The sequence below is a fragment of the Meleagris gallopavo genome, chromosome 27 (genome assembly GCF_000146605.3).
Source record: "Meleagris gallopavo isolate NT-WF06-2002-E0010 breed Aviagen turkey brand Nicholas breeding stock chromosome 27, Turkey_5.1, whole genome shotgun sequence".
NCBI classification, from domain to species: Eukaryota; Metazoa; Chordata; class Aves; order Galliformes; family Phasianidae; genus Meleagris; species Meleagris gallopavo.
Window position 1 is genome coordinate 1360818 of NC_015037.2, and position 13887 is coordinate 1374704.

The window sequence follows — 13887 nt, forward strand, 5'->3', positions numbered from 1 at the left end:
GGTGCCCAAAGCCATGGATGGGGTCCTGGGCAGCTGAGCAGGTGGGGGGGGCAGCCAGACCATGGCAGGGATGGGGCTGGGGGTGTGAGGAGCCTTCTGTTCCAACCATACTGTTGTTCTTTGTTCTGTGATCCTTAGGGTCCCTTCCAGCCCAGACTGTGCTGTGATCCCTTGGTTCTATGATCTTTAAGGTCCTTCACAACCCATCTATGCTCTGATTCTATGAAATCCACAGTGGGAAGATTCCTGTGTGGTTTTCTCCTTCCAGTTTGGAAGCCCTTTGCCCTCAAGACATGAGTTACAGTAGTAATGGTCTTTAAAAAATAATAAATCATACACTTTTAAAACCTAGACACGTTATTATTCCTCTATAAGAATCCCTTTGACGTTTCTCGCTATGGTTTGAGTTGGGTAAATAAGAATACATGAAAGAGCTTTGTGCCAAGAGGTAGAATTGTGCAAAGGGAGAAGGAGCTGAAGTCCTATTAAGTATTGTGTTCATTTTCTGGGTTATTCAAAATAATCATGCCTGAATTATTATTATTATTATTATTATCATTATTATCCCACCCACATGATATTTAGAAAATGTGTGGTGTTTTATCTATGCAGATCTCTTGCTGTGTGTGAGCTCTGATTTTTGGGTAGTGCTTTGTGGAGCCAGGAGTTGGCCTCAGTGGTCTTCCAGCTTGGGGTATTCTATGATTGTGTGGTTCTTTGGTTTTCTGGACAGGTGCTTTGGTGTCTGTAGACCATTTTGCCTCCTTTCCCTGGCACCTGTCCTTCTTCATCTACTCTTCCCTTCCTTTTCATCACTTCCCCAGTGCTGAGTTGTCAGTGAGCACTGCCAGTAGACGAGAGATCCTCCCAACTGTTGCTTTGGTGCCACATTTGGTGCCCCCAGAAGTAACTGGGCCACATTCCAGGCTTTGGATTTCCTCATTCTGTGCAAATATTGTTCTGGTTGGCAAGTGAGAGCCTGTGGAACAAATGGGATCTTGGCTGGAGGATGCGGCCAACAATAATGAGCTGCTGGAAACAGGGACCCAACTCCATGGATTTTCTTAGGGTGATCATGGGCCACAAAGTCCTGTGGGCAAACGTGTAGAGGTTCTGGGACTTGTAAGGATAATGTTCTGAGGCAGAATGGTGTCAAAAGAAGCATGGTTTGTTTTTTACTCTGTGATCTTGGAGGGCCCTTCCAACTCAAGACATTCTATGGTTCTATGGTTGCAGCTCATCATGGAAAATAATTGAGGCAGATCTCCATCATGGGAAGCTTGACCCAAACAGCTGGCAGTTCAGAGAGCTGTGGGATGCTTTTTGGCTGTAGGTAATGGGGAGTGTCGGGTAGCTCTAGTGGTGAACATGGGATGTTTAGAGTTGAGTTTCAATCAGAGCACGTCACTCAAATTAAGAGAAAAAGCACTTAAACCATTCTGAGATGTTCTTACGACAGCCCGCATATTATGATTTCCGTGGGAGCCAGATGTTTTCACATGTTCTGTAATTCTTGTGTTGAAGCATGTCTGGTGCTTCATGAAAATTCACTGCTGTAGTCCTCTTCAAGTCAGAGGATGTTGGACATGGCTTTAGGTGGTTCAGAACTCATGTGTCCTTCTGGTTCTGGTTAATTGGCACCGAGCTGCCTGTGATTGGCAATGCTCTTCACAAACTTGCACAGCGTTGCACCAGGGGCTGGAGTGAGTGGTTGAGCATAAATTTTCCCAGTATCTGCCAGCAGGTGAATTTGTGCTTAATAGTTAATGAGACTAAAAAAAAATATTTTCTTTAGCTGCTGTGGTTGTGTTCAAAGGGCATGCAAGAGCCAGGATAATCAATCTCTGAGGTTGCTCGGAGCAAAGAGTTTTGATCACCTTGTTCTTAGGCAGCTCAGATGGAAGTTTTAAAGCAATAGATAGAAGGGTCTGATAGTTTCACAAGTTTACTTTTAAAGTGTGCTCTGAAAAAGTCATTCCAGTTCTGCAGAAGCTTTTTTCACTGACAAATACAACTTTTGCTCTATCTCTGTTTTTCTTCCAGCCGGCAACCCTCTTGTTCAGCAAGGCGGGCAGCCCCTGATCCTCACCCAGAACCCAACCTCGGGTCTGGGCACCATGGTGACCCAGCCAGTGTTAAGACCTGTGCAGATCATGCAGAATGCCAACCACGTCACGAACTCTCCGGTGACCAGCCAGCCCATCTTCATCACCACCCAGGTGGGTGCCCTCACAGCCCCACTCCTACGTGCAGGCTGGGAAGGAGGGTCTGATGTGCTCATCCTTACAGATTTCAGCCAACAAGGACATTCAAAGTTGGGCTGTATCAGGCTCTGAGTGTCTGATGGAGCTGTGGGTGCCCTGTTCATTGCAGAGGAGTTGGACAAGATGTCCTTTAAGGGTCTCTTCCAAGTCAAATGATTCTGTGATTCAACAAAGCAGAGAATTTACCTATCTCAGGAAAAAACTACTGCTGCAAGTACAGCATTTCAAATTGTTTAAGAGCTGGGAGAAGACTTCAGTAGGTGCTTAGGGAAGGAGAAGTCAGAGTAGAGGCTGTAAATCAGTAGGAAGTGGCCCTGCTGTTGGGTAAGGTGCTGCCTGCAAACAGCATGGCCTTGATTCAGTTGATCCCATAGATGATAGCGCTGGGGGCTGCTCTTCAGATTGGTGGTTTTTTTTTTGTTTATTTCGTTTGTGGTTTTGATTATTTTTGTTTGGTTGTTTTTGTAGGGTAGAAACCTCAAATTGAATGTGCTTGGTGTGTTTTTGGTATGTCAGTGATTACTGTTTGAATGCAGGGATTTCCTGTGCGGAACGTGCGGCCTGTGCAAAACACCATGAATCAAGTGGGAATCGTTCTGAATGTACAGCAGGGTCAGACAGTCAGACCCATCACCCTCGTCCCAGGTAAGGACTGAAACAAATCCAAGCCATGCTTCTGTCATCTTTCTATACTGAGTACCAAGGACAAATACTACGTATTTGAAATATGCAGCTGAAATACAAACCTTGGAGCTCTAGAGAAGGGGATTTTCCAGTTCTGTAGTTGATGAAATGTGTGCATTAGTGGTTCCAATTCTGCCAGTTGTGTCCAGCTGAGAGTGGACCCTTTGGCAATAATAATAAACCACTTGGTAGATAGGGGTTTTCCAAGTGGAAGGAATGTCTGCCTTGCGGAACTCCATAACTTCTTTCAAAATCACACGCGGAGTCTTGAGAGATGTGGCGTGTGGGGACGTGGTTTAGTGGAGATGGGTTGGGGATGGACTTGTTGGTCTCGGAGGTCTTTTCCAGCCATAATGATTCTATGTTCTCTGATTCGTGTTCAATTTCAGGCTGTTTGGGAAAGAAAATTTAGGTGCTGAACTTGTAAAACTTTCACTGAAATGAGTGGGAATTTTGGGAGCTTGGCAGTGTTAGAAAACAGATCTCACTCTGGGCAAGGGACGGAATTCATTTATTTGACCTCCCTTTATTCGTTTCTGTTTGAAGCCCCAGGTACGCAGTTTGTCAAACCAGCAGTTGGCGTTCCTCAGGTGTTCTCCCAGGTGGCCCAGGTGAGACCAGGTACGACCATGCCGGTCCGACCCACCACCAACACTTTCACTACGGTCATTCCGGCCACGCTCACCATCAGGAGCACAGTGCCGCAGTCCCAGTCGCAACAGCAAAGTAAGTCCACTCCCAGCACCTCCACAACTCCTACTGCAACGCAGCCAACACCTCTGGGACAGTTAACTGTGCAGCAGCCAGGGCAGTCCAGTCAAGCTACTAACCCCAAATTAGGTAAGACTTGGAGAAGCAAGGGGACTCGTAACGCTGTCTGTAATTTGCTTTTCAAACATACGGCTTAGAGCTGAAACGCAGAAGTTGAGTCAGAGCTCCTGGGTTCTATTTTTGCTTTGGGCACTGACTCATGCTTCATCTCCTTACCAGCCTGGAAGACAACGAGCATCGTGTCGTAGTGCCCGGTTTGCTTTGGGAATCCCTTAGAATTCATGTTTTGTAGGATCTTCTGAGGCCATCAGTTACAAGTCCCCAAAAGTGAAAATTACTGTTTGTTAATCACTTGTGATTTTGAAAGATAATGAGCGGATAACGAACAGAAACTAGGCACAGGGCTTTTTTTTTTTATTAATGCTGAGTTCGTGAGTGATATGATCGCTCAAAAATAGCGGCAGACAACTTAAAAAACTATATATTTCTTCATGCAGCAAGTCATCGCTTTGTTTTTACCTTTAAGTGGCCTTAATTACCTGCTTTGGCAGGGGGGTTGGTCTCGATGATCTCTAGAGATCCCTTCCAACCCGTACAATTCTGTGATTCTGTGATTAATTACCTACAGCTACGTGTAGAAAAGAGATACAGGTGGTTTTTGTGACCATCAGTATCTTGTTTAGTCCACTGTAGGGAACGGCTCATGTCTTAGAGTGTGATCTGGAAGGGAAATTTACTTGCCCAGTCTTTCCCCTTTGCTTTGCTGGGCAGAATTGATGGCTGGTAGAAGATGAAAGGTAGAAGAGCAAGACACGAGGCATGCAAGTGGGGGCAGGCTTCACCCAGTGCATCAGCTCTTACCAATTCTTTCTAATGCTCCTCTGTTATCCTCCCTTTGACAGTGAGCATCGCGAGCTTTGTGACTGTAAAGAGACCCGGAGTGACTGGTGAGAACAGCAACGAGGTTGCCAAGCTGGTGAACACCCTGAACACTGTTCCCTCGTTGGGGCAGAGCCCGGGCCCGATGGTGGTGTCCAACAGCAGCCCTGTGCATGGCTCCCAGAGATCCAGTGTCTCGGAGTCATCATCATCATCGTCATCATTGAAAGGTGTGCTGATGAAACTACTGAGATCTCATCGTTTGCATGGGCACTTGAAAAGCTTTCCCATTAATTCCTAAATCTTTGTCATCTGTACGTTACTTTTTATCCAGTGGCTGTATTTTGTTTGTGGATACTGCTTGCATACATTATTTTGCACTCAAAATTATTGATGTGCATCTTGGAAACACACACCCCCATAGTACTCTGCTTGAGGAGGGGAAAGAATCAAATCCTGGCTTCTGTTCCATCACCTCCTTAAGGAGCCTCAGAGTCCTGTAGTTCTTTTAAGGGATGTTTTGTGTCATCTGTACTGAGTTTCTGTGTACAGCTAGGGGTGAAGGTGATGGAGAGGAACAGGGTTTTAAACTGAAGTATAGGGAACCAATGAAATGGCCGAAGAAGGAAAGATGAGTTGAGCCTTTTATTTTTAATTAGTGTAATGTTGAGATACTCTATATTAAAGATATGAGGGTGTGTTTCAGCATACAGATTGTGGGGAGTTTGCATCCTGGACCTGAGACATGTAATGACTTTCTTTTTGTTTTGTGTTGTGGTGTTTTTCTCCCTCCTGTTACAGTCAGTTCATCTCCAATTCCCACCTTTGATTTGCAAGATGGTGGCAGGAAGGTCTGCCCACGGTGCGATGCTCAGTTCCGAGTCACCGAAGCTTTAAGAGGACATATGTGTGTAAGTAACCACTCTGGGATGAACAGTTCTCCCTGGATCAGGGGTTGTGTGAAAGGGAAGAAAATAGCAAAGGAGACCCTTTGTAGAAGTCCATCCCTCAGGATGTCAGGACCTCAGTTGGATGTCCTGCTGGTGCCAGGATTGTTTTTCAATCCTACTGACAGTAAGCAGAGATCTGCATGTTAAATCTGCATTATTTTTTTCCTTCGGAGTTTCCTGAAGTGTACCTGCCTCCTTTTAGTCCTGCTTAGCCTTTGCCTGTTTGCCCTTAATAGCATCAGTAGTTCTTCCTGGACATTTCTGAATGTGTGGCTTTTATTTTCTTTTTTTTGTCTTTTAGTATTGCTGCCCTGAAATGGTCGAATTCCTCAAGAAAAGAAAATCTCTCGATTCTGAACCAAATATCCAATCTGCGAAGCCTCCATCTCCAGAAAAAACCACAGCTGTTGCTTCCCCACCCTCTTCTACTCCTATCCCTGCACTGTCCCCACCTGCTAAAGCTCCAGAGCCAAGTGAAGGCGTGGTTGACTCGTCCCAAAGTAAGCTCATCATGTTGGTGGATGACTTCTACTATGGCAGAGATGGTGGCAAAGTGAGCCAGCTGCTGAACTTCCCCAAGGTTCCGACTTCGTTCCGGTGTCCGCACTGCACCAAGAGGCTAAAGAACAACATACGGTAAGGGATGCAACGTGCCACAAGAAGGCTGCGGTGTTCTGGGTGCCTCAGATCTGCAGGAGTGAAAATGAGGTGGGAGCAGCGGTCTCCCAGGTGTCCCGTTGTGTGGGTGTGCTTAGAGCTGAAGGAGAAAAGTGAGGCCATTTGTCTGTCATCACACATTGGGTCAGGGAAAGATAGAATGGATAAGAAGAACGGAAAACTGGAGGAGAAGAATGGAAGAGAAGAATAGCGGCTGGGGTCAGAAGTGCTCCAAAGCGCTGTACTACATCTCCTCTGTAACTTCTGGAGTTACAGAACAGGGGGTTGCTGGATAGGGGATTTTGTGTGCTGGTGTTGGGAAGAGCGAGAAGGGACCACCTCAGTGCTCTTTTGAGTCAAAGTTACTTTGGTTTTATCATTCAATCTTTTGGGCCCTTAAAAGTAATGATAAAATGGGTTAAAAAAACTCCTGGTGTAGCATTCCTAGTGCTGCCAGGACTACAGGTGCAAAATGTGTGGATTTCTGCTCACACCCTTTCTGTTCATAAGATTTATGAACCACATGAAGCACCACGTGGAACTGGACCAGCAGAACGGAGAGGTGGACGTGCACACCATCTGCCAGCACTGCTACAGGCAGTTCTCCACTCCGTTTCAGCTCCAGTGCCACTTAGAGAACGTCCACAGTCCCTATGAGTCAACAAGTAAGCTGGTTTTGCTGCTGTAGTTCTGGGTTTGAGAGGGTTTTTGTCTTAGGTTAATAGCCAACCTGTTAAGATTAGTACCTTAATAAAAAAAAAAAAAAGAGTAGCAATAATTTTTTTAAGGAACTCTTGTTCAGAGGAACTTGGTGTAACATGGTGGTGTGTTTTACCTTGTTGTCTTTGTTGACCTCCAGCTGTTAGCTGCTTTTTCTTTTCTTTTTTCTTTTGCAGCAAAGTGCAAGATTTGTGAATGGGCGTTTGAGAGCGAACCAATGTTCCTGCAGCACATGAAAGACACGCACAAGCCGGGGGAAATGCCCTATGTTTGCCAGGTACTAAAAGCCATCGTGCCATAAAGAGGAGGGGTCATTCTGGTGGAGATGGGGTTATGTGACACCTTTTGTTGTTGGGAGGTTTGTGCTGGATTCTGAATGTAACATCTCCACCCAGGGGCCCAATGCTGTCCCTCCAAAAAGAAAGACCCTGAAAAAACGATTTTTAATATATTCCAGCTGTGTTGCATTGACTGTCTCTTCCTTTTTCTCGTGGATCTGGAGTTTGAAATTGTGACTCCTTTCTTTTGTGAGAGGTTTCAGTCTGTTTCCCCAAGCTGCTCTGACTGCTCTGCCCAGTTCAGTGCCTCGCTAACGGAATGAGCAAGTTCTTTAGAACCTGGTTCCAAAACCCCACTGATTGTCTTTGGGGGATCTGCATGGTGCAGTGGTGGAGGTGAGCTGGATTCTGAGGTTATTTCAGCACTGTTTCTGCTCACCCTGTAGGTGTGTCAGTACCGCTCGTCGCTGTACTCGGAGGTGGACAGCCACTTCCGAATGATCCACGAGGACACGCGGCACCTGCTCTGCCCCTACTGCCTGAAGGTCTTCAAGAACGGCAACGCCTTCCAGCAGCACTTCATGAGGCACCAGGTACTGTGTCTGTCCTTGTCTGTCTGCAGAGATCCATAACGAGCGTGCGAGGAGGTGTTGGGTTGGGGGTTTAAGTAAAAGAGGAGAGGAGAGAGGAGGAAAGAGGAGAGGAAAGGAGAAAAGAGAAGAGAGGAGAGAGAACCTGTTTGAAAGAGGGGTTTTGGTAGAAGCTGTATTCACTCTGTAACAAATGCAATTTGCACGCTGTCATTCCGGATGTTTCACAAGGGTTGTGCTGCAGAGGAGAGGCACTGCTTCTTTAGGAGCAGCACAGATTGTTGCTACAGAGCAGAAAGAAATATGTTTTTGCTGGGCTGTGCGTGTGCTTCGTGTGGTGGTTAACCAACAGCTCTGTGTTCATTGGGGGTTTAACTTTTTTTTTTCCTTCAGGTAATAAATAAATAATGCTGTACACATGCAAATGCAAATCAGCCTGGTAGCTGAGCATTCTGTTTCCATGTATTGACAACATATTTGATGTGGGTGTAGCTGGAGCGTGCTTGCAGAATACAGAAGTGTGGCCTACTTACCAAGTGCCTGCATTTATTTGCCCCAAAGCCCTCCATTGGTTTCTGGAAGAGGCAAAGGCAAGGCAAGCTTGGAAGGAATGTTTCCCCCTAAGTCAAGTACTGCTTTTTTAATAAAAATATGCAAAAATAGTGAGATGGGGTCAATGGGAAGGGAATGCTGTGCCAGTAGCCCTTTCAGGCTCTAAAAAATTGGGACTAGCTTTGGTTACAGGAGGGAGTAGTGCTACTTTTCTCCTTTTTTTAAAAATCAAAACAACCTGCTGTGCTGTGGGTCCTGTTTCTCTGACACGGAATGTGTTTTGTTTGCATTTGCTTTAGAAGAAGAGTGTTTATCATTGCAACAAGTGCAGACTCCAATTCCTGTTTGCCAAGGATAAAATTGAACACAAGCTGCAGCATCACAAAACGTTCCGAAAGCCCAAACAGTTGGAAGGATTGAAGCCTGGAACCAAGGTAAGAAACCCCAGTGTCGATCCTGGTTCCCTGGGAGACGTCCGTAGTATTTTTATGGGTGTGGGCAGAAGAGATGTTTTTTCCTCATCTGCATCCAGTACGTTTGCTGGCCCAGCCAAGGCATCTACAATTGGAGGTGCCTGAACTTGTTGACTGGATGCCTTCTGTTCGGTGCAAACAGAGACTCAAGCCTTGTGTCCTGCTCTGGGTGGAACAAGTTGTGTTGTAGAGCCCCTGTTGATACCCTTAAGAGCCCCAAACTACTCTAAGAGGAGTCTGAACTGGGATAGCTCGCTTCTGCCCTTGTGTTGTAAGAGTGCTCTGTTCTGTGCAGGTGACAATCAGAGCATCCCGAGGTCAGCCCCGGACGGTGCCGATCTCTTCGAACGACATGGGGCAGAGTGCTGGGCAGGACACTGCACCGCTCTCCTCTGCTGACCCTCAGCCCATCTTCCTGTATCCGCCCGTCCAGAGGAGCGTCCAGAAGAGAGCCGTCAAAAAAATGTCAGACTCGTTGCTCAATTTCAAATTACAAAGATTTTCAGGGCAGTGTAGTGGCTCTTGTTATGCTGCAGCGATGGCTGGTCTGTGTCTCACTGGTTGCCAAGGAAATGTTTTGCCAGGAGAATCTAGCTTCCCACAAAATAACATTAAAACATGGTATGAAAGCTCTTCAGATGAAACTGAAATGCGGAATTCCCTGTGGCAGGGGGTTGCACATGGCAGGGGGTTGTTGGAACTGATGATCTTTGAGGGCTCCTCCAATCTAAGCCATTCTGTGATGATTAATTAGGTGGGCAATTTGACAGAAACAATGAGATTCCATCACCATAAGGGCTTTCTGCCCACCCTGTGCCATGCCGCTTTGTCTTCATTTGTTTTCATTTATTAACCACTCCATTATGATGTGGGAGGCATTGAACCTGGCACTGAAGCACCCTGAGAAGCTTTGGTGCAGGATGAGACCAGTTTAACTTCAGGAAGCTGATGTGTGTCCTTAAGTGCGTGTCCTGATGGTGGTTGTAGCTGCAGATGCCTTTCTCCACTGATGGCCACATCCCTCTCTTCTCAGGAGCGTCCTGGGCAGGCAGACCTGCCTGGAGTGTAGCTTTGAGATCCCCGACTTCCCGAACCACTTCCCCACCTACGTCCACTGCTCGCTGTGCCGCTACAGCACGTGCTGCTCCCGAGCCTACGCCAACCACATGATCAAGTAGGTGTGATGGCACAGAAACCCCTCCTGGCTGAGTGTTGTGGCATCCCACAAAAGGGGTTCCACGAAATTCCACTCCAGTGCCTGGTCTGTAAGGTGTGCGTTCTCTGTCTGCACAGATGTGGGCGATGGCTTTGGGATAAGATGGGAAAATTGAGTGTCAGAGCTGAAGGATGCATTCCCCACGCAGTGCTGTGGCTAACAGCATGCGTACCGCAAGCTCATTGTTCCATGCTTCTAGGATTTCTTGCTGAAGTCTCATATTCACATTAAAAATACCATTAAAAAGTAAATGAAAAGAAGTTTTGCCATGGTTTTATAAGCCTGTACAGGACCTTTGTTGGACCCCAGACCCGGATTTTTGTTTCTTTAAATACAAGACAAAATAGGATGATTGAAGCCAGGGCTGGGGCTGTCTTTGTAAACATATTTCGTATGGCTTTATAACCCTTCAGATATCTGGAACAATTCTGACATTTCATTAACCCTTTTGTCACACAGCAACCACGTTCCCCGGAAGAGTCCCAAATACTTGGCTTTGTTCAAGAACTACACTGCCTGGTAAGGGAAGACTTGTCATCTCACTTTAATCACCCAGGGATCTGGTGTGCATTCATTTCCAATCTGTTGTGTTCTTTACTTTCACATCTGCTTCTTAAGAAGCACTGCTTAATATTTGCAATGCAGCAACATAGATCAAATGAAGGCTAGCACTGCTGCCTTCCAGAGGGATGTCAGTGCCTTAGGGAGGGGACACTGCAGCGCTCAAGGGTGATGTTTTTTCCCTGATGTGGGCATGCACCTCTTCTAATAGCTAACGCTGATACAGAGCTCACTTTCTTCTTGTTGTACAGTGGTGTGAAGCTGTGCTGCTCCTCCTGCCTCTTTGCGTCGTCGGAGGGTGATGTGATGGCCAAGCATTTGGTCTTCAACCCATCACACGAGTTCAGCAACATTATTTTCCGAGGTAGGAGTTTGAAAAAGGAGCAGAAAAGATGAAATAATTAATGAAAGACATAAATCTGTGATTTCCTGGAGCCCAGCTCAAACACCGCCGTTTGTCCGAGCACTCACTGACTGCCCAGAAACAGTAAAATGCAGCTTGGGGATCTTCTGTAGTTGCTGAATGTGTCACAATTGTTATGGAGATGAGAGCTAAGCCTCCAGTGAGGCTGTCAGCCTGAGCTCAGCTGTGCATCTTAGATCTCAGGAGATATTCCCAGGAAGGAACAATGCAGAGGGCTTCAGCGAGCTGCTCTGTTCCTCTGAGACATCATTGTACCTTTGTGACACCAAGAGGCCTGCAGCAGCTGCTGATGTTGGGCTTTGAATGGGGCTCAGAGCTGCTGTTCCAACCATTTGTTGCCATTAGTGCAATTTGCAAAACTGAAGGTCATTGCCTGCAGCGATCTGGCCGAAGTTGAGCTTTCCTAACCAAATTCCTGGTGTTATTTCTGATGGATTTGGGTTTTGGTGGGGTTTTGGTGCTGCTGCCGGGCAGTTCTCATTGGTTTGGATGTGGGTGCAAGACCTCTTGGGGAAGGGAGAGGGTTGAATGAGCATCTGGTTCTTGCAGCAGATGGGGATGCCTGAGCCTTATCTCTGTGAGAGCACTGTGTGTTTGCACCGACTTCTTGCTTGTTTGCAAAGCCACAACCGTCTTTGTCTTTTTCTGCAGGGCCTACTTGGATATCACATTCCAGGTAAACTCTTTGTGAACTCTCCTGTCATCTGTTGCAGTCTGGAGGTTGGTTGCTTGTTTTCCCCCTGCGATTTCATTTCCTTGGTTTTAAGAAGGCACTGTGTTCTCTCCCTTCAAGGCACATCCAGCCCCAGGACAGAAGCGTGAAGAACACGTGCCCTGCCTATTCCCCCAGTAAAGCTGCTACTGTGAAAACTAAGTCTGTGTTACCCACGAAGGATGACCTGGAGCCTGAAGTGGCACTGGCAGCCCACACCCGGCCCCTGCTTTGCCAGGAGGAAGAGTGCTTAAAAATCGATGCTCAGGAAGACGAGCAGCCAATGAAGGAGACCGAAACTGCAAGCAAAAAGGAGCAGCTGTCGGTGAAGAAGCTGCGAGTGGTTCTGTTTGCGCTGTGCTGCAGCACCGAGCAGGCGGCCGAGCACTTCCGGAACCCGCAGCGGCGCATCAAGCGTTGGCTCCGGAGGTTCCAGGCTTTCCAAGAGGAGAACTTGGCGTCGCTGTCGGAGGGCAAATACCTGAGCTTGGAGGCCGAGGAGAAACTGGCGGAGTGGGTGCTCACCCAGCGGGAGCAGCAGCTCCCCGTCAACGAGGAGACGCTCTTCCAGAAGGCCACGAAGCTCGGCCGCTCCCTGGAGGGCGGCTTCAAGATCTCCTACGAGTGGGCCGTGCGGTTCATGCTGCGGCACAACCTCAGCATGCACGCGCGGAGGGCGGTGGCCCACCCACTCCCCAAAGAGGTGGAGGACAACGCCGGCTGCTTCATCGAGTTTGTGCAGCGGCAGATCCACACGCAGGACCTGCCCCTCTCCATGATCGCGGCCATCGACGAGATCTCCCTCTTCCTCGACGTGGAGGTGCTGAGCAGCGACGACAAGAAGGAGAATGCTCTGCAGACGGTGGGGACTGGCGAGCCCTGGTGCGACGTGGTCCTCACCATCCTTGCCGACGGGAGCGTTCTCCCCACGTTGGTCTTCTACAGAGGTCACGTCCAGCAGCCCGCCAACGTGCCTGAATCCATCATACTGGAAGCGAAGGAGAACGGCTACAGCGACGACGAAATCATGGAGCTGTGGGCATCGCGAGTGTGGCAGAAGCACACCGAGTGCCAGAACAGCAAGGGCATGCTGGTGCTGGATTGCCACCGAACGCACCTCTCGGAGGAGGTACTGTCCCTGCTGAGCACTTCCAGCACTCTCCCGGCTGTCGTACCCGCTGGCTGCAGCTCCAAAATCCAACCCCTGGATGTTTGTATAAAAAGGACTGTGAAAAATTTCTTGCATAAAAAGTGGAAAGAGCAAGCCAAGGAGATGGCGGACTCCACGTGCGATTCGGACATCCTTCTCCAGCTGGTTTTGTGTTGGCTGGCGGAGGTGCTGGAGGTCATCAGTGACTCTCCCGAACTCGTGCAGCAGTCCTTCCTGGTGGCCAGCGTGCTGCCGGGGCCGGACGGCACGGCCAACTCAGCCACACGCAACGCCGACATGCAGGAGGAGCTGATCGCAGCGCTGGAGGAGCAGCTGAAGTTGGGTGAGGAGCAGCAGCCGCAGGAGGCGGCGGAGGGCGAGGATCAGCCCCAGAGCGAGGAGTGCGCCGACCCCGAGATCCTCCATCAGCTCTTCGAGGGGGAGAGCGAGACTGAATCGTTTTACGGCTTCGAAGACGCCGATTTGGATCTGATGGAAATCTGAGCACTGATCTGCGAGTTGGTGATCTGGAAAGGGTTGTTTTTTCAATAAATGTTGGATGAGACCATTACACTTCCCTGTGGATTTGTGGGTTTAGGAAATTTGTAGGCGATCACTCAGATAAATAGCCATTTATGCTGTTCATTTATAAGTTTTGTGCTTTTTTAAAGAAAAATCACTGTGTTGGTATTTTCTGAAAATATATTGTGGGTGAATATTTTTGCGTTTTCTTTACCTCACTGTATCATAGTTTTCTGTTTTTATTGTGCAGAAATGTTTTGAATTATACATTGTCAATGTGACCATTTCTAAAGAAAGGAGAACAGATGTAGCTGACGAACCAGTATATAAACCTTTTGGATGTCTTAACACAGGTTGTTTTTTTTTTAACACTTGACCCAGAGCTTTAGGTTTCTGTGCTGAATTTAGGTATGAACGATTGCTTTAGCGTGTGAACCTTCTACAATTGGCCCTTACGAGTTGGGTTTGGTTTGCTTTTTTTTTT

At 47.7% G+C, this 13887-nt stretch overlaps 1 protein-coding gene across 3 annotated transcripts; it reads left to right on the forward strand.

Annotated features, from left to right (window-relative positions):
* The first annotated feature begins 1256 nt into the window (after positions 1-1256).
* On the forward strand, positions 1257-13599 carry POGZ (pogo transposable element derived with ZNF domain). 3 transcript variants are annotated; one of them, XM_010724009.3, is made up of 17 exons: positions 1257-1329; positions 2044-2219; positions 2801-2909; positions 3495-3788; positions 4622-4828; positions 5400-5509; positions 5850-6184; positions 6716-6870; positions 7102-7202; positions 7650-7796; positions 8645-8779; positions 9114-9283; positions 9852-9992; positions 10494-10553; positions 10847-10959; positions 11671-11695; positions 11813-13599. In XM_010724009.3, exons 1-17 carry the CDS (start codon positions 1272-1274, stop codon positions 13383-13385), a joined length of 3909 nt encoding a protein of 1302 aa, XP_010722311.1. In that variant the 5' UTR covers positions 1257-1271; the 3' UTR covers positions 13386-13599. The 3 variants fall into 3 exon arrangements, with proteins under 3 accessions (XP_010722311.1, XP_019478687.1, XP_010722312.1); XM_019623142.2 differs by having other exon boundaries at positions 8648-8779; XM_010724010.3 differs by having other exon boundaries at positions 3495-3674.
* Positions 13600-13887: the final 288 nt, after the last annotated feature.

Coding starts and splice junctions, on each gene's coding strand:
- POGZ (XM_010724009.3), top strand. CDS start 1,272: ATGGGAAGCTTGACCCAAACAGCTGGCAGTTCAGAGAGCTGTGGGATG. Junction 6,871..7,101: donor CAGTCCCTATGAGTCAACAA/GTAAGCTGGTTT, acceptor TTTCTTTTGCAG/CAAAGTGCAAGATTTGTGAA. Junction 10,960..11,670: donor CAGCAACATTATTTTCCGAG/GTAGGAGTTTGA, acceptor CTTTTTCTGCAG/GGCCTACTTGGATATCACAT.